Source organism: Monopterus albus, unplaced genomic scaffold, assembly GCF_001952655.1.
Source record: "Monopterus albus unplaced genomic scaffold, M_albus_1.0 scaffold40.1, whole genome shotgun sequence".
Classification (NCBI taxonomy): domain Eukaryota; kingdom Metazoa; phylum Chordata; class Actinopteri; order Synbranchiformes; family Synbranchidae; genus Monopterus; species Monopterus albus.
Window position 1 is genome coordinate 1,711,167 of NW_018127920.1, and position 26,397 is coordinate 1,737,563.

Genomic DNA, 26,397 nt, shown 5'->3' on the forward strand with positions numbered 1-26,397 from the left:
ATACGTGCAGATTGCGCAGCACGCATTTGTGAACCTCATGACACACACACACACAAATCGCTTGTTACGGACAAAAGGTTAAACACGCATTTGTAACATTTTTTATAGTGTTTTATATCCATACTTATTACTGCGGAACAACTTGAGAGTGACATGCTTCTGATGTGGCCGTGTTGATCGTCACTAGTAAGGTTTAGACGCTAGATGGCAGTAGAGTGCCAAGAACAACTGTGGTTCACCCATAATGAAACTCCGCTCAAGTGTTGCAGGAAGTTGCGCATTACGTCTAGCTAGGTACAATGGCGCCTCTAGATTTGGACAAATATGCGGAGATTGCGAAACAGTGTAAATACCTCCCAGAAAATGACCTTAAGGTAAGTGTGACTATAGAGAAATCATTTTGATTGGCATAAATGATTGCCTTATATTGGAAACGCTAGCTCACTGTGGTTTTGTGTTGTAACAGCATAACAAGCTAGCTAATGCTAGATGGTAACTTAATGTTAGCATGCTTATTTCATCTCTTGGCCAGGAAGTCAAAACCGTTAACGCAGAATAAAAAGTTCATCTTGTCGCAGTCCAACTGTCCTATCAAATCTTAAAAGCAAAATTCTGGATGACCTGCTCTGAGGTGCTATTATCTACCGATGCTAAAATGAGCCTATTGGCAGTAGTGACCTGAAGATGCTGACTGTCGTGATGTTTGGTTGGTAGCTGATCACTTATTAGTCATTTAACGTTAAAACTTAAGCTGTTCTCGATTGCCTCATAAGGAGTTTTCTCTGGAAACAAACCTGTAAAACCGATAGGTCGAAATCAACAATGTAACATGCATGTAATACATCTTCATTTTCAGTTGTGGAATTTACTCAAGTACTGTACTTAAATACAAATTTGAGATATCTGTACTTTACTTGAGTATTTGTCATTTTGCTACTTCATAGTAGGCCTTCAATGTATTTCAGAGGCAAATATTGTATTTTACTGCCCTATATTTATTTGATAGCTTAAGTTTCTACTTTTCAAAATAAGATCAATAATACAAAATACACTATAATCATAAAATAAGATTGATCCGCAGTGGGTAATGAGCAAAACATCATTATATATCGTTCTTCACTGTATAATTACTATTTTGAAAACGTATGGTAACCAAAACAGCATATATGGTAGTTTAAAATTAATGTCACCTTTACCAGCCCCATCTTTAACAAGCTGCAGCGACAACAACACACGCTATGGATCAATAATTCTAGTCCAAATTTATAATTACAATATATATTAATGTGTAATATAGTATTCTGTATAATGAGTGCTTTTACTTTTGGTACTTAAAGTAATTTTTATGCTACTACTATTCTACTTTTACTTAAGTAACATTTTAAATGCAGGACCTTTATGCTGAGTAAATGTGGCACCATATTTTCTGGAAGTAGCTTTTAATGAATTAGTTACACTTGTAGATACAGGTGTACTCACAATACAGAGAAGTTGAATTTAGTTACACTTGTAGATACAGGTGTACAATACAGAGAAGTTGAAGGTTTCAGGCAGTCAGTGTGAACGACTGACCTGTTAGCTTTTGCAGCTGATTATGATAAATAAAAGTGATTTTAATCTATGTAATCACTTTTGTTTCTGCTTAAATTGCATGGGCTGTGTATAAATATACATGTGGACTAAAGTAATTGCTACCTAGGAGAAGTTTTGGTCTTGGTACAGGTCATCACTGATGAGTGTTTTGGGTGTTAAGTCAGTGCCAGTCACATCACAGCCGCATTAACATGGCATGAATACCTTAAAGTGAATATGTTTGTATTTCTAAAAGAATCTTATTAGTCTGGGTGACAGTGGGTAGAAGAAGTGTCTCATGATAAACTAAATTATGTTTCAGAGGCTTGAAAGTTGCCACATTTATGAGTATTGGATACCTGTGCTGAATGATGGCTGAAGCATGTGTCTGTGTGTTATGTTTTCATCTGTACAGAGGTTATGTGACTATGTGTGTGATCTCTTGCTGGAGGAGTCCAATGTTCAGCCTGTCTCTACTCCTGTAACAGTATGTGGGGACATACATGGGCAGGTAAAATCCACGTCTTTAAGCAGGAAGCGTCAGTGCGCTGTCAGAAGCACCTTGCTTTCTCTATTATTGCTAAGCAACAATTTGAACATGGCAGCTTTCACAGCACTTGAGATCTGAATTTTTATCTCTTTGTGTCTTAGTTTTATGATCTTTGTGAACTCTTCCGAACTGGTGGCCAGGTTCCAGACACAAATTACATATTTATGGTTTGTATATTTAAATCAATTTGAACATGAGCATCTGTCTTAATAGATTAGTTTTAACTGCACAGACCAAGATTGGTAAAAAAAATAAAATAAAAATTTAAACCTGTCATCTTCAGGGTGACTTTGTTGACCGGGGGTACTACAGTCTGGAGACTTTCACCTACCTGCTGGTGCTGAAAGCCAAATGGCCTGACCGCATCACACTTCTGCGTGGAAACCACGAGAGCAGACAGATCACACAAGTTTATGGCTTTTACGGTGAGATGGGATTTATGGAGGTTGACGATTAGTTTTTGGCCAGCTGCAAACGTAATTATCATGTATACACACTCTCACCTGAAATAAATGAGAGATTTCTTGTCTTACAGATGAGTGCCAGACCAAGTATGGGAATGCAAATGCGTGGCGTTATTGCACCAAAGTGTTTGATATGCTAACAGTGGCAGCTGTAAGTACTGAAATTTCACTGCACTCTGTAGATATTTGTTGTTACTTCAGTGGTGTAAAGACTGATGATATAACCTGGTAAATGAAGCTTTGAAAACCTAGGAGGAGAGAGAGATTTTGGTTAATGTGATGATATGTTACAGATTTAAATAGTTTCTGTTTCCGCTCTTATGAAAAATTGCACAGCATAATTTGAGAGTGCTTAATCTGAGCAGTCTCTACCTGCTGCTTGGCCATCATTTCCACAGTATTATCTATTCAGACATTGGTATTTTGTTTACTTTAAATATTGTATGAAGCATAATGTTGTGGTTCTGCCTGTGTAGATGAATCTGTCATGCATCGCTAAAGAAGACTGGAATGGACTTGCCTTTTTAAGATCAGAGGATTTATATGGCAATGGCAAAGCTAGCAAAACTAAGACACACTGTGGTGTCTTTTATTAACATGACATTGATTCACCTGGATGTGTTTGTATTTGTGAATAGATGAGAAGTTGTTTTGTGCTCTATGTTAGGTATTTATTTATTCATACCCTTCTCATTTCACTTTCTATAATGCCATCAGCACCTTTTTCTGAGTCCCCACAGAACATTTTCATAACATTGTCTGTCCTGAAAAATGTATGTTGTCAGATATGAAATTGCCATTTTCATAACGTTTACTCACTTTGCTGAAATACGCAGCCACTGATGTGTTTTCCAGATTCAGCTGTTTTGATGCCATTTGTATTCTTTCAGCTTTGGTTTTAACATCATCTCATGTCATGTGTCCAGAATGACCAATAAATAACATCGCCTGTAACTCATCAACCACAATTTCTTAGCTAACAACAGTATGATGGCATTGTACTGTTGTTAAACCGAGCAACTACTGCTTAGAAGCAGCAAGTCAGTTTTTGTATGGCAGGCCTTTCTTCAGTTGTTGTTTTCTAAGTTACCATGATTGTTGTCCTTAAGAGGATGGTGTTGGCCTGAAATACAGCAGTTCCTCAGAATTACAATGTGTGTGATGCCCTAACTTCTATATTTTGTGTAATTATCTGTCAGCTGATGGACGAGCAGATCCTGTGTGTCCATGGAGGCCTCTCCCCAGACATTAAAACCCTAGATCAAATTCGAACCATTGAGCGGAACCAGGAGATACCCCACAAAGGAGCATTTTGTGATCTGGTGTGGTCAGACCCTGAAGACGTGGACACTTGGGCCATCAGTCCCAGAGGAGCTGGCTGGCTCTTTGGGGCAAAGGTCACTAATGAGGTAGGTTTCTTTTACTGAGTTCAGCTCAACACCATTTTTAAATGAACTGGCAAAAGATAATCTTGTGCACTGTTTCTGATTTGCCATAAGGAGACTTGTAGATTGAGGTAAAATGTCTACATGATTATTATGATTTATAAGAGTAGTAAGAAATGCAATGATCAAAGACAGAAGAGCAAATAAATATCTGTAGTGCTTGTGCTTTATTTTTGAATGGAGCCATACAAAGTAAAGTACTTCCTGTCAAGCTGTACCAGGCAACATCTTTATGTAACATGGACTGCAGTTTTTAGGGCAATTAGTTTCCATGTCTTGTGTAAAATATATATAATTGAATGAAACAAGGTAAATAAAAGATAACATATTACTACCCTAAAATGTCTAACTCATTTCATGACAGCTGTGTCCACTAATTGCAGCTTTGCTGGTTCAATCCCTGGCTCCTTAAGTCCACATGATCAAGTGTCCTTAGACACGAGATTGAACCCCAAGTTGCAAAGTTGTAAAACGCTTTGTCCATTAAGATAGAAAAGCACTATATAAGTACAGTGCATCCATATATTTTTTGCACCTGTTTTTAATGTCTCCGAGCAGGTGACAGCCAGTGGTCGGAAACATTATGTTTTTGGGTTGTCCCTCCATCTGTCCCATTCTTGTGAGCACAACATCTCAGGAATGCTCTGAGTGGATTTCGTCAGCTTTGACACTAATGTCCACTTTGACACTAATGTCCACTTTGACTCAAGGATGAACCGATTAGATTTTGGTGGTCAAAGGCCAAGGTTATTGGTTGTCAGAGGCACACAGCCATGAAATGTCAGTTCTCCTTTCCTCCTGCATTAACATTGGTTCAACCAATGACAATAAGAATTGTTACTCATGGCAACAGCTTCTTGGAAATGGCACAATAATGGCAGATCACTGTATTGTTTATGTCTCAATGCAGCTGCTGCTCTTTGATAAAGCCCATAAGAGCCCAGGTTTTAATCAACATACCCAGCCCACGTAGGACAGACTTAACATATTAAATGGTTTTAATGAATTTCTTCAAAGCAGCATTAAGGTTTCAAAGTTTCATTAAGTAACTTCGCCCTCTAATTTTCAACCGTTAAGGGTGAAGTGAGAGTCAAAACAAACTCAAGCAGCTTCCCCTCCTCTTCTCCCACTGTTCCTTGTTGCCCCTCTTGCCCTGTCTGTGAAACTAGGTCATACATGGTCAGACAGCCAGAAACCATTGTGGTAGGTAGTGCAGCAGTAATAATCAGCTCCAGAATAGAGCCTGTGGTATTCAGTGGCATTGCAGCGACACAATGTCAAATAAAGAGGTTTACATTCAATTAAATGAATATGTATGTCTAACATTGTTTGTTACAGATGTATCTGCAGTAACACAAGCAAATTATACAGAGGAATGTTTTTCCCAGTAATATTGATACAGTACTAACGTTCTGTCCACTATCACATCTCATTCAATGTTACATACCTGACACACATAACCATGAATTGTATGTGAAATGAGAAATTTCATGTTGCGCTTTGATAGTTGAACACACTCCCCACTTTTCTAGTTGTGTTGATGGCGTACATTTTAACAACTTCTCACTAAAATGCTACATGGACTGCAGTGTTATGTCCAAGATAAACTGGGCCAAAACCCAGGGAAAATTAAATTGTAATTTCATAAGGACAAACGTCTGAAGAGCATAGCAGATGGTAGTAGAGTATAGTGGAGCAGGGAGAGGGAGCGCTGGGTGGAGTAGAGTGGACAGATTTGGAGTTTCATGCTAATGCTACCTTAAGCTGCATACTGTAGCTTTAATGCATTTTTCTTACTATGACATCAGGACTCACCAGTAGCTAGTTAGTAGTTCAACCAACAGGTCCTTTTCACTGCACATATTTTGATATGACCCAGCAGGAAAAGCACTGGTGTAAATAAAAAAAATTCTTTGTGAATACTTTTAGTGCGATGTAAGAATGTTTCCTCAGCCTCATACAGAGAAGTGTCCAGCCTTAGCTAGTCAGTCACTGGGGACTTCCTCCATCTGGTGGCAAACATGGCTGTATATCAAGTGGTGTTAGTGGTCCTGTAGTAATACAGATAAAAAGGATCAGTGCTTGCTACAGCAAAATTAGTAATACATCCTACATATTCTTTTTAAATTCACAAAATTTAATTTTGAGTAATCTAAGACAAACACATGGGAAGTCCTCCCATCCCTCCATCTCCATTTTTGTTTGCTGTTATCACCTTCTTTATCCCTGGTTATTAGTCCTCAAATTAAACCATTGCCACTTGTGGCCCTTTGGGGAAATTAAGAGGTGATGTGTCTTCACATTGACTGTGTCTGTTTTTGAACATTTTTCACTTTTTCCTCCTTTTTTTGTTTCTCTCTGTTTTCCAAAAAACTGCAGTTTGTTCACATCAACAACCTGAAGCTGATCTGCCGGGCACATCAGCTTGTCCACGAAGGCTACAAGTTTATGTTTGACGAGAAGCTGGTCACAGTGTGGTCAGCTCCTAACTACTGTTATCGCTGTGGCAACATCGCCTCCATTATGGTCTTCAAAGACGCCAACACAAGAGAGCCGAAGCTCTTCAGAGCAGTACCTGACTCAGAAAGAGTCATTCCACCACGAACAACAACACCTTATTTCCTGTGAGCCCATTCAAACTAAAACAATGCAGCCATTTGTTCAGTTCACAGATAGTGACTGGGACAGTGGCATCGGCACTTGTGTACACATATGAATTTTGTATAGTGCATTTAGAGTATTTCCTGTGCATATCTTGGTGCCAGTTGTCAAGTGTTATTACCACTCTGTGCATTTGATGCCAATTCTTAAATCACAGTGACACATTACAGCGAAGTAAGTTGGCAGATGAAATGTTTGAGAGGAAGGATTCAAATTACACAAAAGTCAACTGACACTTGTAAAATGTTAATATTTAAATATCTCCATTTTGCTTTTGAATAAAAATTCAATTTGCTGAGCAGATTGCAGATGCAGTGTTGTTTTTGTTATGGTAATCTTAATCTATTAAAGCTGGATGTAAGATAAAGCACTGATGTACACTTGCACAACAACTGCAAGTTTCACTGGAGTTGTACACTTGGTGTTATGTTATGAAGATGTAAATCTAAATGATTGTGTTACCTTAAAAAAATCATTATGCAGTTTCCAGATTTGGAATCTGCCCTTGTAATTATAATTTTTTTTGTTGTCACCATAGTTTTTAAATAAAGAAATCCAAAATCGGAAGTCAGACATTAATACTTGAAGGACTGAAAAACCTCTCCTCTTTGTGCATGCTGCTCTCTGTTCAGTGAACAGGAGTGTGCTTTTTAATCGTCTCTTAGGACATGATATGATATGATATGATATGAATGGCAGAGCAGTTTACAACAAGGGCCCAAATCATGTAAGGCTGTCATATGTAGCCTGCAGTAGGCTTGTACTGCAGTATGAGACTTCATTCGAAGAATTGCGGTTTAATTTATGTACTAATAAGCTGAGTTTTGAACAGTTATTACAGAAATAATGATTACAGAGCTAATAAGGGGCAGTAGGAAATGTATGTAAAATGACACAAAGAAGTGAAAATACAGGTGCTCTTCCATTTTGAGTAAAGTTCTAAATAAATTGGTTTGCATCCAGTAAATGAGCAAGCTGTGAACAGGTGTCAGCATCTGCTGCTGATGAAAGGTTTAAGTGTCATGATATCTTTACCCCACACTGAACAAATAGCCTAAGATGATTATGGAATAGCCTGGATAAAATGATATACTTGACATGTAACCAAAGTAGAGGCTTGATGCTATGTTGCATGCATGGTCATGTGCATTGAAGACGTATGGAAATACAACCCCAAATCAGAAAATGTTGGGACAGTATGTAGAATCAAAATTCAAACTGAAAACAGTGATGTGTAAATCATCTTGTGTCCTGTATTACATTGAAAACAACACCGCAGCACATTATTTGATGTGATACCTCATCAGTTTTATTCTTTGTTCAACATAAACACTCACTACTCGGACCATCTTTGCTCCTAAAGGGCTTGGCCTTTCCTGGATGCCACTTTGTACCGAATCATGATGCAGTCACCTGTTGACATCACCTGTTTCAAATGGAGTCATCATTTTATTGTTTTACCTCATTACTGGCCCTGAAATGCAGCCGTCCCAACTTTTTTTGGAATGTGTTGCAGCATCAGAGTTGAAGTGAGTGTTTATGTTGAACAAAGAATAAAATCAGTGAGGTATCACATCAAATAATGTGCTGCTGTATTGCTTTCAGTGTAATACAGGACAAAGATGATTTACACATCACTATTTTTAGCTTTAATGCTGATTTTACACACCATTACAAGCTGAAAAAACTTAGAAAAAATCAACTGGACTAGATTTCTAGGTTGAAGACATTTCACCTCTCATCCAAGAGGCTTCATCAGTTCATCATCAGTCTTCGGCCCAGAAATCTAGTCCAGTTTTTTCAAGTTTTTTCAGCTTACTATGACCTGGATGACTGAGAATCTGCACAGACACACCATTACAACTTTTTCTGATTTTGGTGTTGTATATTTTAATAGAGTACATCTCAGTTCTCTTTGACATACAGAAGCAAAAGAAAAAGCTTTTTGAAGCAAGCACACATTCTCTTACACAACACCGGTACTTACAGCCACATTGGCTTTTATGCATAGTGACAAAGCTGAATGAACCAAAAGGAATAGACGCCCGCCCCACAATTTTTGCTGCCCCACTCAAAAATTGTATGTAGCAGGGGAGGACAAAAATACAGAGATACCTCTGAATTTAATGTAATCCAGTACAACACCACCTTTAACTATGACCTTAATAACCACATGGTTGAATTTATACATTTATGACATGTCTGTGCAGATTCTCAATCATCCAGGTCATAGTAAGCTGAAAAAAAAACTTTTCTAAGTTTTTTTTTTCAGCTTACATTTATGACAATTTCACCAAAAACAAACATTTTGAGCTTAAGCACAGATGTTAAGGTCAAAGTGTTGCATTGAATTGCATACAGTTGTTCAGGTGTACCCAATAAAGTGAACAAGTGCAGTTCACCCATGCCTGGATGTAACACTAATGTTAGTTTACACACATGGTGTCCATGCAATGTATGAACGAATGAGTCGAGAGAAGTGCTGTTCTACTGTTCAGTATTGATCATTGTCTTTGAGGGTTCAGCACCCTGCTCATGGAGCTGAGCTTGTTGATTCATTACCACTAGAAACACAACAGTGATAAAGATATGCACTATGTCTCTGATTTAGTTCATCTTTAATCAGTAGGCGCACAGCTCTGTGGGCTTAATTTTTTTTAACAAAATGTGTTTTACACAACAAATAGGGGCCTCAAATAGACTAGGACCAAACAGTTTCCTAACCTGGTAACTGGAAAAGTAACTAGTAACTGTAAAAAATGTAGTAAAATTGAAGTATGAAGTAGCAGAAATGAATAAATGTGAGTAAATGTACTTAGTTGCTCTCCACCTCTGGAAATAGGCCCCAAATAAATAAATAAATAAATAAATAATGAGTGAATGAATGACTATCATTATCTCAGCAAAAAATTAAAATTGTTAGAATCACCCCAGATGTGGCTATGTCCACATCTGCAGTTCTGAAACGGTAAATGTTACATGCCCAAACTCAGGAGTAGGCAGTGGCAACTGGTTTGGGTTAGGTTTGGTTAAGCATAATGAGATGCAAATGGTTAAGGTGAACAGGCTAGGGTGAAAACTAGGTTCAGACTGGGGTAGAGGAAACACATAGGACACCTAGGGACTTCCTAGATAGCCTACTCTCCCTAGCAGGTAGACTTCAATTTCACCACAATCTACTTCCGAGTATCAGGATCTAGCAGTGTGTTGAAACTGCTGCTGCTGTTGCCCTTTCAGCCTCTAGGTGGCGCCTGTTGCCAGCTCGCAGCTCTTCTAGCCAATGAACAGAGGCGCAGCCGTGACGTCTTCAGTCATCTGTGTTGGTATGATTACGTGTTGATTACCAACTAGCAGGCACTAGCTTTTTGGACCCACACGGCATCTGAGAGTTCATGCCGTTTGTCGCAACCATAGCTGTTATTTGAGTGTCAGACGGAGAAAATACTGTTACTGTGGCCCTGGAAACCTCACAGACCTATATTTTTTGAAGTTAATATGGTAAGACAAGGAGTGTTCAGTGAACGAGCAAGCCAACGACGGCTAACATCACCCGGCGGTGCTAACGTTAACTCTCATTGTTAAAGCTAGAAGAGTTAGCTGGCTGTCAACATAGTGCGACTTTGTAATTGAATAGTTACATTTGTTAATGTGGTTAAAACTGGTAAGACCCAATAAAGTTTTTGCTTTGCGGCAATTTGTGCCCTAACTAATTTATTCACACGTTAGCTAGAAGGTTGAGATAACAGTAGTGACAAACTGCTAGTTACCACCTCCGAAGAATCTTTGCTTTCTACTGCGATTATTTTGATGAAATGCATAATTACTCCAGTACTAGATTTTCTAAAGTTTATTTAAAATAGCATGCAGTAATTCAGACTGGTTTACACAAGAAGCGTTCAGAGCGTTCTCATCTTTGAGTATCAATATTATCAGTAAAATATTTGACAGATGCAAGAAACATTTTGCGACATTGATTTGATAAAAAAAAATGCTTTGTATTAATCAGTGGAATACTTACAAATGACAGCTAGATTTTTTTTTCCAGAAGAGGCCTGTACAGTAGACAGACTAAATTCCAATCCAAATTAGATAACATTTTAATTTTGTCTGGTAGGTATTGATCTTGCTGGACTCATTAGAACAATGTAACGTCACTGTTGCATGCAAATAGCCACTGCTGTCAATCTTGGCATTTTAATAACTGTCACTTTTCTGTTTCTAGATGTAGCTGATGAAGCAGGATGGGACTACCAGTACAAACTCCTTTTGAGTGCTACTGCATAATGCAGCTCTGTTTGAGCTCTCAGAACACAGAGCCATAAACTCCATGCATCACGTGAAGTCATTTACTCAACAGAAACTGCAAATTGCATTCAAAAACATATACTGAAAGGATAAACATGTTTGCCAAGTTGAAGAAGAAGATTGCAGAGGAGGCGGCCACAGCCCCTCGGAGTGGTGTTCGTATACCACGCACTATCAGCAAGGAATCCATTACCTCAGTGGGGGCAGACTCAGGAGATGACTTTGTAAGTACTCTGTCAAATCATCAGACACCAACCCAATGCTTTGACATTTTTGTGTGCAGTTTTTTTAGGTGATATACTTCATATTTGTATGGTGTACATACATTTAACAAACAATTTTTTGATGTTTTAATTGCATTAATATTTTTGTTACTACACAGTGTGAAACAGTCATGCCTTCTGGTCAGAGCCATATTAGTTTAATAATTTTATTAATAGAGTATGTTTATGATACTCAGATTCTACCCAGAAGAAGAAAAAAATTCAAATGATATAAATACATTAAAGCTAGAGAGCACAAGTGTGATTAAGAAGCAGTGGACATTAAATTAAACATTTAAAAGAGATTATAAAGAAGAATAAAATCAATTTGGTGGTCAGGTTTATTTGAAAGCAACCTAGTAATTAATAGAGAAATGTTAATCAAAGAATTTCTAGGGGTTAGACTTGTTTCTGACTAGAGGACTTTTTTGCTGAAGGATGTTCATGGCTGTTGCAGGAACAAATTAAACTCATCATAGTGTAAAATAGCATTTACTGCAGTGTGTTAATTTAGGCAGGGGGGGAAAAAAGAAGTGAAATATTAGTTTTACTTTCAGAATGATGCTCAGAGTTGACAGTTGGTCAGCTCTCATGTTTTGTTCAGATCAGCTGATCATTCTCTGTCTCTGTATTCCCATAAATCTTTGCTTATTCAGACAGTTTCCTGTAGGTGGTTAGGATTATGTTACCTTAAGTTAACACAGAATAATATTTCTGTGAATTTTAAAGGGGTAGTGCTGTAAGTTACAAAGTTGGGAGGCTTGCAATAGATGCAGAATAATGAAGTGACCAGTCAGGCTCCACAATGCTGAATTCTACTTTTTCCTGTGATGCAACCTGATAACATCATCCATTCAGTGTCCCCTGGCAGGTGAAAGCCCAGGTCTTTAAGACTTAGGACAGGATTAGTACTTTTCTCACACTCTAAGAAGCTCCATTAACCACGGGAAAAAAATATGCACAGGTTGTATAGTACTAACTATGAACAATAAGCTGAACATCATATCTAAAAATGGTGGAGTGACCCTTTAAATTTTTAAGGAGATTTCTTCCTTGTTCTGTATGACACTATTGTAATATTTTTCACCTTTGGTTTGTGTTTGCCTTAGTCCTGAAGTTTTCTAAGGTGGAGCTGACGTGTCCACGTGTACAGCTGCAACAATTGATTGCGTAACCAGAGCAGAAAAATAATCAGCAACTATTGATGCCAATAAGGATGGTGTGATCTCTCTCAGGGGAAGTTAGGCTCCACAGGCTGTAGTACTGTCTCAGTTGCACCTGGCTAAATAATTTAGTCAGGTGCCTAGGTTCAATACCGCCAGCAGATGTGACACTGTGTTTCTGATACAGTGAAATCTTAGTTTGGGTTCCACATTTTACCAAGCTTGCTTACAAGACATCTTTCTTTTCTGCACCAATTTCATATAGATTTTTTTTAAATTCCTGCAGTGGACTAGCCAAATTACATGATATCATATGGAGGTATTTGTATTTCTGACTAATCACCAGATTACAAAGGTAGCCAGTAGAAGGATGTTATGGTGAAAGTAAGGCTGAAATGCTTTGATTGTCACAACTTGATGGTTTGTGACAGTGAAAGGGCATCTTCAGGTGGATATATATACTTTAAACCACAAGTATAACCCTGCTGAATAACAAGTGCTACCTAATGCTGTGCGTGTCTTCAGGCGTCTGATGGCAGCAGCTCGAGGGATGACCTGCCCTCCCAGCTCCTCCGAAGGAACGATCAGATCCGGAAGCTGGAGGCCAAGCTGTCAGGTAGGACATGTTAGACTGAGGTTGGGCAGCTGCGGCGATTCAGCCTGTAGCTGTCAGGAGAAATGTTTTGCCATGTCATTATGTCAGCCTGCTGCCTTATAAGGTAACTACAATAGCCAAGCTCAAGTTGTGTCCCAGCAACAGCAGTTTTTACTTTGTTGACCTTAATTTTTTTTCTCAGCACACCACAGTTACACACCCCTAGTGCATACAAGCACAAGTACAAGTGCAAACTATCACAAAATGTGTGTGTGTGTGTGTGTGTGTGTGTGTGTGTGTGTATACATATATATATATATACACACATATATAGAGTGAGAGAGATTTGTCTAAGTGCACGAAACTAACCTTGTGAAATGCACATCTAAACACACACAGAGAACAATCTATGCAAACATTACACATGGAACAGGTACAGTAGTGAACAAAACACTGGTCTTGGGAGTGACCATCCTAGTAATCTTTCTAATTAGTCATGTTATTAATGTCTCAGAATGAAAATGATCATTTATTGTTGTTTGCTGGGTGTATATTCAGTGGAGAAAAGTCATGCTGTATTTCTAGGTTTAGGGTGTGTTTTTTTTAAAAATCCTCTATTTGATATAATATCTCCTCTTTCCTTTGGGTGGCTTATATGTGGGACTTCACACCCTTAGAACAGGTTAAAGGTCGCACAATCTCATGCAGCCTTTTAACCAGTATGGTTTTCTCAGATAAGAAAATCATTAGTAGTTTTACTTTCCATTATCTGTGAATCATGATTTCCCTTTTGTTTTCTCTCTCTCTCTACTTTTGTCCACACTCTCTCCTGCCTCTTTCATTAACTGCTTGTTGCTCCTCCTTGTTTGTGTTTTGTGTGTGTGATTGTGTGTTGGTGTGCACGTGTGTATGTACTATTGATACCCCATTCCATCACCCTACTTCTCACCACTAGACTACGCTGAGCAGCTACGAATTATGCAGAAGACCAAGGAGAAGCTTGAAATTGCGTTAGAAAAGCATCAGGATTGTACGTACCTCTACTCTCCTCCCAATTAGCTTCCTGTCTGTCACCTGATGCATCATCACTTTCTCCCATGAAAACAATTTATTCCAGATGGTTACATCATGGGCTTTTAAGGTTTGCTTAGGGAGCGCTGGATGTTTTTTTTTCTTTTAATTTAAAAATCCCCTCTCAGATCTTTTACACCGTGTGCACAGTTGTTAGGCAAGTTGTATTTTTGAGGAATAATTTTATTATTCAACAACTACAGTGCTCTCGGTCAATCCAAAGTGTTAATAAACCTTAAACCTGAATATTTAAGAAAGTAAAAGTGAGGTTTGGGCTTTCTTAGGAGAATGCCTATGTGTGCACAATTATTGGGCAACTGTTAGTATAGAGAAATATTATGCAACAAAATGAAAAACGAATGAAAAATTTCCCCATCTCACTTGTTGATTTTCATGTTAAAGTGAGAATAGTAACTCAAAATTTACAAATAAACATTTCTGACATCAGTGACCGGTATAGCCATTGTTCTTTTCAATAACAGTCATAAGCCTTCCATTCATGGAGTCTGTCAGTTCCTTGATCTGTTGACAATCAACTTTTTGTGCAGCAGCAAGCACAGCCTCCCAGACACCGTTCAGAGAGGTGTACCGTTTTCCTTCACCGTAAATCTCCCGTTTAAGAAGGGCCCACAAGTTCTCAGTAGGGTTTAGGTCAGGTAAGGAAGGGGGCCATGTCATTATTCTTTCATTTTTAGCCTTTACTGGCTGTCCGTGCAGTGGAGTACTTCGATGCATGCGATGGAGCGTTGTCCAGCAGAAAAAAATCATGGTCTTCTTGAAAGATGCAGACTTTTTCCTGTACCACTGCTTGAAGAAAGTGTCTTCTAAAAACCGGCAGTAGGTTTGGGAGTTGATGTTTGAGTCCATCTTCAACCCACAAAGGTCCAGCTAGCTCATCTTTAATACTACCAGCCCATACCAGCAGCCTGCCTCCACCTTGCTGGTGTCTGATTCAAAGTGGAGCTCTGTGCCCGTTAATGATTCAGCCACGGGCCCATCCATCTGGTCTGTCAAGAGGCACTCGCATCCCATCAGTCCATAAAACCTTTGAAAAATCGGTCTTCAGATATTTCCTGGCCCAGTCTTGATGTTTCAACTTGTGTCTTGTTCAGTGGTGGTCAGGTTTCAGCCTTTCTTACCTTGGCCGTGTCTCTGAGCACTGAACACGTTGTACTTCTGGGGACTCCAGGTAGGTTACAGTTCTGGAGTATGACAGCACTAGAGGATAATGGCTTCCTGGTAGTGTCACATTTGATTCTTCTCAAATCTTTGGTAGTTAATTTGCATCTTTTTTTTCTCAACACATTTCTTCTGACTATTTGCAATAAAACTTTTGATGGTTCTATGATCATGCCCCAATATTTAGCAATTTCAAGAGTGCTGCATCCCTCCGAAAGATTTACAATTTTTGACTTTTCACAGTCCATTAAGTCTCTTTTTTGGCCCATTTTGTCTGAGGAAAAGAAGCTGCTTAATAACTATGCACACCTTGATAAAAGGGTGTTGATCTCCTTAGGCCACATCCTCCCTCATTACACAAATACACATCACCTGATATGGTTAAACCCAATAAGCATTCAAGTTTATACAGCTTGGAGTTGGAAATTAGGCATAAAAATGATGATATGGTGAAAATACTTGTCTAATAATTGTGCGCACAGTGTACTCTGATATTTGTTCAACACATTGGTTTCAGAGTTATCAAGGCATTGTGTTTAACTTTGTTGGAGTACCCATTTCCCTCAGCTTGCCCCACACTCAAACGTTTAACAGTTTGCTACATTACCCACATTGTGTGGCAACAACTCCTAAAGATGTGTTGTACACCCACTGAAACACAGACTCGGTATAAATATAGCTCAGCAGCTATTCTGACTATGGTCTTCGGAGTAATGACTGCAGCTACACCCATCACTTACTATAAACATGTCTTATAGCATTAATGCATTCTGCTCTGTTGAGTATAGTGCCAGTGGATAAACTGGTATTTCTGCGTCTTATGATTGATTTTTGTAGGCTAGAATTTAACGCACAGGAAATATTACATTCCAACTCAGTAGTATCCACTGTACCCAGCTGCTTCGTGTTCTGGCTCTGTCACAACAACTGGAGATGACCCACTATTATTCTAGGAAATAGCTAAATGATCAGTTTGTTGTTGGGTGTCATACTTTACTATAGTGAGCTGTAATGAACAGTGCAGCTTGTAGAGGCATTTGTTTGTTTCCTTCAGGGTGGATATTTTTCCTCTATCTTTTAACTGCATTTTAGTTTCTGTCAGTTGCCATGCATTGCTTGTCTTTCCCTGTTGGATAAACATGCTTCTTGATCTGATTCTAACTTTTCACAGCTACTTACTGTGCCTCTGTCTGTGCTTTTTAATATTTCTCTTCTCTTTGGCCACATACAAATCTGTATGGTTCCTGTCTTTTCCTTTCTGTTTCTCTCTCACACTTTTCACTGCTCAGCATCCATAAAGAAACTTCAGGACCAGAGTGAGTCTTATCAGGCCAATAAAGCCAAGATGGCAGAGGGAATGACTTTAGCACTGGAAAAGAAGGACCAGGTAAATGCAGCTCCCTCTACCATTTTGCACAGTGCTGATTTTTGCCATGTGTACTTATATGTTTCCATCCTTACCTGCAGGAATGGATGGAAAAGATGGCTAATATGGAAAAGGTAAATCTTTAAATTTGCTATATCTTTGGTGACTTTAAATAGTATTTGACTTAATTATATATTTATATTTAAAAATGTAACTATTACCCACATGAATCACAGAGGGATCGTGGATTTCCCCAGCAGTATTATACTCAAATCGGTTGCTTTCACACTTAACCTCCATTGCTTGGCTTGTGTTATAACTATACCAGCAGATGCCCACTGTTACCTCCATTCCACCATTCTGGTTAATCTGATTATGTAGCAGTTATACCCCATGCTCTTGCCCTCTCCCTCCCTCTCTGCTCATCTCAGCATCATGTCCTCGGTACACTATGGCTCAGACTGGTACAGTACAATAGCTGTTACACAGAAAGTGTAATTGTCATCTTGTCAGAGCTCCTTGTCATCATATTTGCTGTCTAACATTTTTTTAAACTGTCATTAATTATTTCTTTACAAACTGCTGTCTGTTTAGAAACTAGTATGCAGACTTTCCAGCTCCGACTGTTGAATGGAGCGCACATCTGAGTTAGAGAAAAGTGCATTTAAGTACTTTCAGCTAGTGATTAAACAGTCTTCCACTGAATACAACTAGCTATCCAAATGGGCACTTATGTCTGATAAGTATTTGTATTCACTGGTGAGAAAGATATGTTGCAGCTGATGGAGACATTCTGTCATCAGACGTTCGCTTCAGCATGTGAATATACCACTTCGAAGGATTCACAGATTCACTTTGTGATTTTAATGCAAATAAAATGTATTATGTATGTTCAGTAAGTTCCAAGTCTGAGTTGGTTTTGATAGTGTACTGAAATGAACTGAAACCAGTTAGACCCCAGCTAAAGTAGGAAGACATGAGGCCACTTTTATTAATGGTGAAATAACTGTTTGTAATGGTAACTGGACTAATGTGTGCCTAACTACTGGAATGGTTTTTCTAAGGGTGCCTTGTGAACTTTTAGTTTATTTATTTATTTATTTATTTGGAAGCAAACAAGTTTAAATTTAATATTACTTACCATTTCACACTGTGTATATATCCATGAGCTTTGACAAACATATGTCCTTCCTCATAGAATATTTGCAAAGCCTATTTAGAAATCCAGCATCAGTGTTACGTTGGTGATTACTTGTTAGTAGTTTTCTTCATCCCTGACATTGCTTCATATCCTGATGATTTATAGCCACCTGCTAATCAAGGGAGAGACACGCCAAGCCAATGTGAAAGAACTAGCACCAACAAAGGCCGACTACTGTGTCGCCTCACGTTGGCTTTGTCTGGGCCAGTTGGGTTGGAAAAAGTGGCACTTGAACAAAATGCACAACTATAGCCAACAGCTGACTAGCACATACATTCTGCACCTGCTGACGGAAATAACTTCCCCTACAAGCAGGTGGCAGTATCTGTATTCGCCATTCAGAAAGGGAAAGACAAGCTAGAATGCAGAAGTATAAGCTATATATATTTAAAAAATAAAATCCCAACTCGCCCCCCACTTTGGAGCGGTCTTGTATTCCTTCCTTCAAGCTTGGGTCCTCTACCAGAGGCCTGGGAGCTTGAGGGTCCTGCACAGTATCTTAGAAGTTGCAAACAACACTGCCCTTCCCTGCCCTTGGTCTTTTGGTTATGGAAGAAGAAAGGAAGTTGTGGAGGCAAAAAAACAGAGAAACTGCACTAAACGAGTGAAGTCATGGATACTACAGCAACAGGCTGAAGGGGCTTTCCTGAACTGTTCTCTTCTTGTGCATTGATTCACTAAGCTCACCAGCCAGTCAGAGTGGGCTCCCTCACCAATGAGGCCCAAAGGACGGACACCGATTCAATGTGTTGAATGAGCCGAAAAGCTGCTGATACGGGCCAACTAGTGCCATTGGTGTGGGACGCATCGAGAAGACCAGCTCCGACAGACGCTTACCGACAGCCTGACAGTGGCTGATGGCTTAATGTCTGCTTGGTGTGTTTCTGCAGTAATAGTGTGAAACCACTGACTTTGAGAATCCACTCACCTGTGTGCTTGCATGTGTATTTTTGTACGCATGTATAAGCTGAGCTAAACAAAAACAGGGACTCCCTCACAAGAATAGCTCCAAAAGATGGTAGAAATCAGAAACTCCATGGGGGTCCTTTAGATTAAGCTTATAGAAACCTGCACATGTCCTGATATTGGACAATGCACGTGTACCTTGGTACATTATAACTATTGTGTTTGTTTAGGAGAAGGCTGCCCTGTCAGCTCGGCTAGAGGAGATGATGGAGCAAAGCTTAGCTCTCTTCCAGAAAAGAGATGACCTGGATGAATTGGAGGGCTTTCAGCAACAGGAGCTTGCTAAAGTTAAACACATGGTGCGTACATGTGGAGTTTTTTGTTAGATTAAGAGCTTGACTTTAAAACACTGCTGTAGTTTGCCATCTTTCCTTTGTCATTTTGCAATTAAATTGAGAGTGCAGGAAGGGAGAGTCTCTGCCACTGTTTGGGTTTGAAAGCATTTATTATTTTGAGATGTTTCACCTGGCTTCATAGCAGCACTTTCTTTAGTACATCATGTTCTTTGATTCTGGTTTATTTCCTATTTACATCTTATCAGTTGCTGAAGAAAGAGGAGCAGCTGAGCCAGCGGGAGCGAGACCTCCATCAGAAAGAGGCTGAACTTAAGTCAGCAAAGCTTGGCCTGTCCGAGACTCGAGGGAAACTCCAGACTCTGGAACAGCATTATGAGGAGAGCTGCAGGCTCAGCTCAGAGCTTGAAATAGAGCGGTAGGAAGGATTGCAACAGGCAATACTATGTGATTCTAATGCATATATATGCTACCATTATTATAAGTTTTTAAGGGTAGGAGAGATCTAAGTAGGATTTTCTAAATAAAGTTTTACTATAGCTTTTTGACAGTATTTTTTTGGGGTTTTCCAAAGTAATTGAATATTCATTTACATAGGATCATATCCCCCAGGCATAAAAATTGTGTGGAAATAGAAAAAGGAAGTTCATTATGGCTTGTTAGTTTTTCCGTGATTTTTTTAAAAGAATACTAATGAGACAACATGCGTCTGATTGGAATTGTGCAGAGAGGAACTGCTGCTGCTCCGAGAGGAGGCAGACAGGAAGATCAGTGAGCTGGAGGTACAGTGCCAGGACTTGCAGTCAGTCATCCAGCAGGTTTCTGAAGACTTCCAGAAGGTCTGTTTCTGTATCACAAACTGCACAAAGTTTTTATACGTATATATCTACAAAAGTTATGAACTCTGTTTTTTCAATGACCGTTTATCAAGGCAACTTTTTTACTCATGAGTTTGTGAAATTTTGTTTTTCAGTCACAGAGTATGGTGTCAACTTTACAGAAGTCCCTCAGTGATTTACAGACTGAACATGATACCCTGAAGTTGCAGCAGCAAAAGGTCAGGACATAATGAGTAGTACTGGTTCTTAGCAATACTACTGTGTTTTGTCCACCGTTCCACCTTTGTCAGACAAAGATGAGCAGGAGTGAGCAATCGACATGGACCTGGGTTCAAATCAAATCATCAAAAATAAAGAATAAGAATATATTTCATGCATAGAATGTTACTCAGTTTGATCAATTCTCCAGGCTTGTCAGGAAAGGCTGACTTTTAGTTCACATTATAGGAATATAACAGATTTTTTCCAGTTTTCAATATTTATTAGCCTCAGGAAAAACAAGAGATGTGTAATCCTGGTTTTAAAAGTGAGATTTGAAAAGTTTTTATTTTAAGAGATGAGGAAGCCTAGATTCTGTACCAGTTTTTGAACATGTCCCCTCTTAATATCACCAGGCTGCTGTGACGGAGCAGGACAAGGAGCGCTTGTTGATGGAACTGCAGAAGAAAGTGACCTCCCTGGAGAGACGACTGCAGGGGAACCTGAGCCAGGATGAGCATCTACAGGAGCTTCTCCAGGAGGTGATCAGGCTGGGTTTAGGCCTGTGATGGTTCAGAGTATTTCTAGTAATATTTTAATTTTTTAATATATTTTATTTAAGAGACTTGCAGTTATTAAAAGCAGATTAGTTGGTAGAAAAGTGACAGAAGACAACTGTCAACAAACACGTTGACTTCACTGATGTTCTATAGACTTTACACTCAGACATCATATTTAATTGTATGGTAGGAAATAGAATCAGAGCACCTACTCTATTTATCATTGCTGTTGCCTTTTCCAGAAGTCTAGTGTGGAGCAAACTCTGGAAGAGACCAGAGCAGAGCTGCTGGCTGTTCGGACGAGCCATGCTGATACTGTCAGCTCCCTGGAGGCACAGGTAAACCAATGCCAGTACACAACCCTGAACACTGATTTATGGTGAAGATGTTGCATTTGTTATCATGCTATGTGTCATCAAATCTACAAACTGAATAAATGTAACTTTTGTTGATGAGGTAGGATGATAACTGATGAGATAGTTACACATAAACTTTATTGCCAAGGAATTTGACTCCAGCCCAATGGCCCCCGATGTGCACAACAATATAAAATCAGAATAATACCAAAACCATAAAAAAGAAAACAAAAGATTTTACTGGAGCAATGAAAATATGATCCATGTGGGCCCTAAGTTAGCTGTACAAGTTGTACAATGTGTCCAGGTGGCTGTTCAGGTGAACAAAAGAAGAACATCTGGTTTTATTTCCAGTGTCATCCTGTTCCAGTCTGATCACTATAAATTTCCAATCAAGTCTTTGTCCCTAAAGGTGTTAACTAAAATTGTTGTCTCCCTGCTTTCATACTTTGGATGGCCTACATTGTCAAAAAAAAAAAAAAAAAAAAAAAAAGATTATAGAAAAAGTAATACACTGGCGCTGAAATGCTCTCTAGGTCAAAACATGTCGCTCTTGTCTGACCTCAGGTATCCAGAATGAGCTGCAGTATTACTGAGCTGCAGACCCTTCTCCGACACAAAGAAGAGTCCTCCAGGGCCTACAGAGAGAGAACAGACACACAAGTAAGCAATCATACACACTGCTGCAACAAAGAACAGGAAATAAAATAAGAATATCACATGTTTTATGTGGCTGCCTAAAGATTAAAAGCTGAGAGTGGAAGTTGGCTTACTGATGATATTCTCACAATCAGTCGTTGTACTGTTTTGTGTTTCAGATAGCTAACCTGGAGCAGCGAGTCCTAGAGGGTAGTGAGAAACTAAAGAGTACAGAGCAGCAGATGACAGAGAAACAGCAGCACATAAATAAACTGGTGAGTACCACAGTAGTAGTCAGAACACAAAAGGAGTTTGTAAGCTGTAAATTCATCAGCCATGTTAGGTATGATGATGCATTGTGTAAGCACTTGTAGAATAGAAATAAACTTTTCCTAATCAGTTATTGGCATGTTAGTGGTCAATAATTAATACATCATTAACATTTTATTATACGCAGTGTTTTATCATACACAATGCACATTAAAATAAAAAATCATGCTGTCTTTCAGAATTGGTTCTCTTTCTCTGCCTGCGTTCAACAAATGGCTAAGCACAATAAAATATCTAAAGCAATAATGCTTTCAGATTCTTTACTTTGTTTTCATCTGGAGGTAATATTAAAAATGACAGACAATATAATGTTAATTTTAGCACAAGAAATCCAGTTTTAGAACATTATCCTGGACAGCAACGCTGTTTGTACAGAAAATGCACAACTCATAGCAGCACTGAGTTTCTAACTTATCAAAATATAGTGATGTGAGTGAGTTCACTGCATGGAAAAAAAAAATTACAGTAGTAGGGAGGTACTTCTTTTATAGAAATGACAATGATTCATGAGGTCTGGCAAGTATTGGAGGCAAAACTAAACTTATTAATTAAAGGAATTCCTGATTGCCATTTCCTCCGATTGGGGGAGGGGGTGGGGATTTAATATGCAATAAAATATTACTTGTGTATTTTCATTCAATGAAAAACCTGCGCTCTGCCAGCAGAGAGTTTTGTATGCATATGTTTAATTAGGCATTTGTCTATGCGTTTGATTCAGCAAGGAGAGTGGAGTGCAGAGAAAGCCTTTCTGGATCAGCAGGTGTGTTTGTTACAGCAGCAGAGTCAGGAGAAGGCCAGTCGTTTGGAAGAAAGCATCGCCTCTTTACAGACAGATAAACAAATGTTGGAGGACAGGGTGGTATGTTCTACTTCTGCTCATTTGAACCTCTTTTGATTTGTCAAAGATTGACATGAAAGTTATTGCACTATATAGTAGTCATGCTGGTGTGCCATTAGTTAATTCATCACAGAAAAATGTTGGGTTTTATGTCAGTCAGTAGTGGAATAATTGTTGATATAAATCTACTGCAGTGAGAAAGCATGACCTTGAGCTACGACTGGGGGCATAATTTGTCATATTTTAAGTAATGGTTTTCCCCTCCTGTTCCTGTGTTTTAGGTTGAATTGGAGACGGAGAGGAACGACGTGAAGTCCACGGTGAGGCAACAGACAGAAGAGCTGGAGCAATGCAGGGTAAGAACAACTTCAACATAATAGATTTCTTTTAAATGCACATATGTGCTCAACTTCTAAATGCTTACACCTCTCTTCTGATATTCAGTCTTTTAAATAGGGTAATGTAAAAATCATTTAATATGGAGAGTTAATAAAAATCTCTTACTCAGACCCCAACCAATGAACCTGCGCACTATATTCAGTTGTAGTCTTCATGTTTTGCTCTACAGCGTCACTGTGCATTCTCATATACTGTATACTTTGCACTGAACATGTACAGTACTAGGTTTGTCAGCTCTGCTAAAAGTATAAATTATTCTGGAGAACAGAATGCTTATAGACTTTAAGGTGATTTCCATAGCAGAAAGCTGAGTGTATTTGTTCTCACTTTCTGATTTGGTTTTCCCTCAGGCGGAACTGAATAGCCAGCAGATGGTGTGCGCCGAAATCACCAAAGCTCTGGAAGAAACCAGACAACAGAAAGAGGAGCTGCAAACACAGGTCTGTGGGTAAACATGCATCACACGGTACTTACAGTAATGGAACAGCTAATGTGTGGTTCCACACAAATGATGTAGCCTTTCTCTGAACTAGTCCCAGACACATACGCCAACATTTATGTCCATGAATTGGACCTTTAATTGATCAAGCATACTTTATTAGACAATGTAAAAAAAAAACAAACAAAAAAAAACAAACATCAGAGGTGTTTTCCATTCTATGTGTGATTGTGAAAGCTTATACTGTGTAATGAAAAGTGTTTTCCTGTACTTGTTGTCAGGTTGGAGAACTGGCCAGATCCCTTCAGTCCTCACAGCAGGAAATGTCCACTGTCACTGAGAAGCTAACACTGAAAGAGAAAGACATACAGACACTCCAGAATGGTACATACACATATGCACAACCACCCTTAAAGGTCCATTAGCTAAGATTTTACACAGTTTGAAAAATCAAGTGAAAATGGGACAGGGAGTCAGGGAGGACAGTCTCTCAGCTGTCCTACTCTTCTTTATGCCACTGTGTCACCCTTCTGTTGTTATTCCAGCTTCTCTACCCTGTACTGTCAAAGTCACGTCTGTAATTGACTCCTTTCTGCCGCTAGGGAAGGTTATAAGGCATGATTTTTGAAGAGGGAGTTGTCATTTCAAACAGCCAGCCAAAGAGAGCAAACTGGCAGCCAAAGGTCTGAAACTGACTGCATAGAGGGAGCAAGACAAAGAAAGAGCAAAAACCAGGGTCAACATCAGTTTGTCTTTTTGAGATGGAGAGTGTTAAAAGCAGTCAAAGGACTCAGATTTGATTCAGATGTGGCGTTTTTCATGCTGAGTGTATTAGCATCTAAAGCTAATGCGTGTGTTTTGGTGCAGTGCCTATAAAAAGTATTCACCTCCTTGGATGTTTTCCCCTTTTATTGATTTTATAAATCAATCATGGTCAATATAATTTAGCTTTTTTGACAAAAGAAAAAATTACAAAAAAATCTCTTTGTCAAAGTGAAAACCGGTTTCTACAAAGTAATGTCAAATAAAAATATGGGAAATAAGTGACTGCATAAATATTCACCCCCTTCAAGTCAGTATTTAGTAGATGCACCTTTGGCTGCAATCACAGCACTGAGTCTGTGTGGATAGGTGTCAGTCAGGCTTACACATCTGGACACAGCAATTTTACTCCCATCTCCATTCTTTGCAAAACTGCTCAAGCTTTGCCATGTTATGCGAGGATCGGGCGCGGACAGCCCTTTTCAGGCCTAGCCATAAATTCTCTACCCTTTTGGTCTCATCAGACCAAAGACCTATCTTCCACTTGACCATGGAGTCTCCCACATGCCTTTTGGCGAACTGTAGTCGGGATTTAATGAGTTTTCTTCAACAGTGACTTTCTCTTTGCCGCTCTCCCATAAAGCTTTGACTGTTGAAGAACCCGGGCAACAGTTGTTTGCAGAGTCCCTTCCATCTCAGCTGCTGAAGCTTGTAACTCCTTCAGAGTGGTCATACAGTGGGTACGGAAAGTATTCAGACCCCCTTAAATTTTTCACTCTTTGTTACTGTATATTGCAGCCATGTGCTAAAATCATTGAAGTTCATTTTTTTCCTCATTAATGTACACACAGCACCCCATATTGACAGAAAAACACAGAATGTTTGACATTTTTGCAGATTTATTAAAAAAGAAAAACTGAAATATCACATGGTCATAAGTAGTCAGACCCTTTGCTGTGACACTCATATATTTAACTTAGGTGCTGTCCATTTCTTCTGATCATCCCTGAGATGGTTCTACACCTTCATTTGAGTCCAGCTGTGTTTGATTATACTGATTGGACGTGATTAGGAAAGCCACACACCTGTCTATATAAGACCCTACAGCTGTGCATGTCAGAGCAAATGAGAATCATGAGGTCAAAGGAACTGCCTGAAGAACTCAGAGACAGAATTGTGGCAAGGCACAGATCTGGCCAAGGTTACAAAAAAATTTCTGCTGCACTTAAGGTTCCAAAGAGCACAGTGGCCTCCATAATCCTTAAATGGAAGACGTTTGGGACGACCAGAACCCTTCCTAGAGCTGGCCGTCCGGCCAAACTGAGCTATCAGGGGAGAAGAGCCTTGGTGAGAGAGGTACAGAAGAACCCAAAGATGACTGTGGCTGAGCTCCAGAGATGCAGTCGGGAGATGGGAGAAAGTTGTAAAAAGTCAACCATCACTGCAGCCCTCCACCAGTCGGGGCTGTATGGCAGAGTGGCCTGACGGAAGCCTCTCCTCAGTGCAAGACACATGAAAGCCTGCATGGAGTTTGCTAAAAAACACCTGAAGGACTCCAAGATGGTGAGAAATAAGATTCTCTGGTCTGATGAGACCAAGATAGAACTTTTTGGCCTTAATTCTAAGCGGTATGTGTGGAGAAAACCAGGCACTGCTCATCACCTGTCCAATACAGTCCCAACAGTGAAGCATGGTGGTGGCAGCATCATGCTATGGGGGTGTTTTTCAGCTGCAGGGACAGGACGACTGGTTGCAATCGAGGGAAGGATGAATGCGGCCAAGTACAGGGATATCCTGGACGAAAACCTTCTCCAGAGTGCTCAGGACCTCAGACTGGGCCGAAGGTTCACCTTCAAACAAGACAATGACCCTAAGCACACAGCTAAAATAACGAAGGAGTGGCTTCACAACAACTCCGTGACTGTTCTTAAATGGCCCAGCCA

At 39.4% G+C, this 26,397-nt stretch overlaps 2 protein-coding genes across 4 annotated transcripts in view; both read left to right on the forward strand.

Annotated features, from left to right (window-relative positions):
- Positions 1-234: 234 nt before the first annotated feature.
- On the forward strand, positions 235-7,260 carry LOC109959752 (serine/threonine-protein phosphatase 6 catalytic subunit). Its single transcript, XM_020599360.1, has 7 exons — positions 235-374; positions 1,988-2,083; positions 2,224-2,289; positions 2,406-2,547; positions 2,658-2,737; positions 3,786-3,995; positions 6,411-7,260. The coding sequence occupies exons 1-7, from the start codon at positions 300-302 to the stop codon at positions 6,657-6,659; spliced, it is 918 nt and encodes a 305-aa protein (XP_020455016.1). The 5' UTR covers positions 235-299; the 3' UTR covers positions 6,660-7,260.
- Positions 7,261-10,031: 2,771 nt separating this feature from the next.
- golga1 (golgin A1) overlaps positions 10,032-26,397 on the forward strand; it is a 31,926-nt gene continuing 15,560 nt past the window's right edge. The window contains exons 1-18 of one of the 3 annotated variants that reach the window (XM_020599244.1): positions 10,032-10,190; positions 10,915-11,221; positions 12,949-13,039; positions 13,974-14,048; positions 16,558-16,655; positions 16,736-16,768; positions 18,972-19,100; positions 19,343-19,512; positions 19,822-19,933; positions 20,068-20,151; positions 20,548-20,673; positions 20,934-21,029; positions 21,615-21,710; positions 21,866-21,961; positions 22,735-22,875; positions 23,136-23,210; positions 23,604-23,693; positions 23,974-24,076. In XM_020599244.1, coding sequence (XP_020454900.1) covers positions 11,093-11,221; positions 12,949-13,039; positions 13,974-14,048; positions 16,558-16,655; positions 16,736-16,768; positions 18,972-19,100; positions 19,343-19,512; positions 19,822-19,933; positions 20,068-20,151; positions 20,548-20,673; positions 20,934-21,029; positions 21,615-21,710; positions 21,866-21,961; positions 22,735-22,875; positions 23,136-23,210; positions 23,604-23,693; positions 23,974-24,076 — 1,744 coding nt within the window. In that variant the 5' untranslated portion in view covers positions 10,032-10,190; positions 10,915-11,092. The remainder of the gene's footprint in view (positions 10,191-10,914; positions 11,222-12,948; positions 13,040-13,973; positions 14,049-16,557; positions 16,656-16,735; positions 16,769-18,971; positions 19,101-19,342; positions 19,513-19,821; positions 19,934-20,067; positions 20,152-20,547; positions 20,674-20,933; positions 21,030-21,614; positions 21,711-21,865; positions 21,962-22,734; positions 22,876-23,135; positions 23,211-23,603; positions 23,694-23,973; positions 24,077-26,397) is intronic. The other 2 variants (XM_020599246.1, XM_020599245.1) reach the window with 2 other exon arrangements.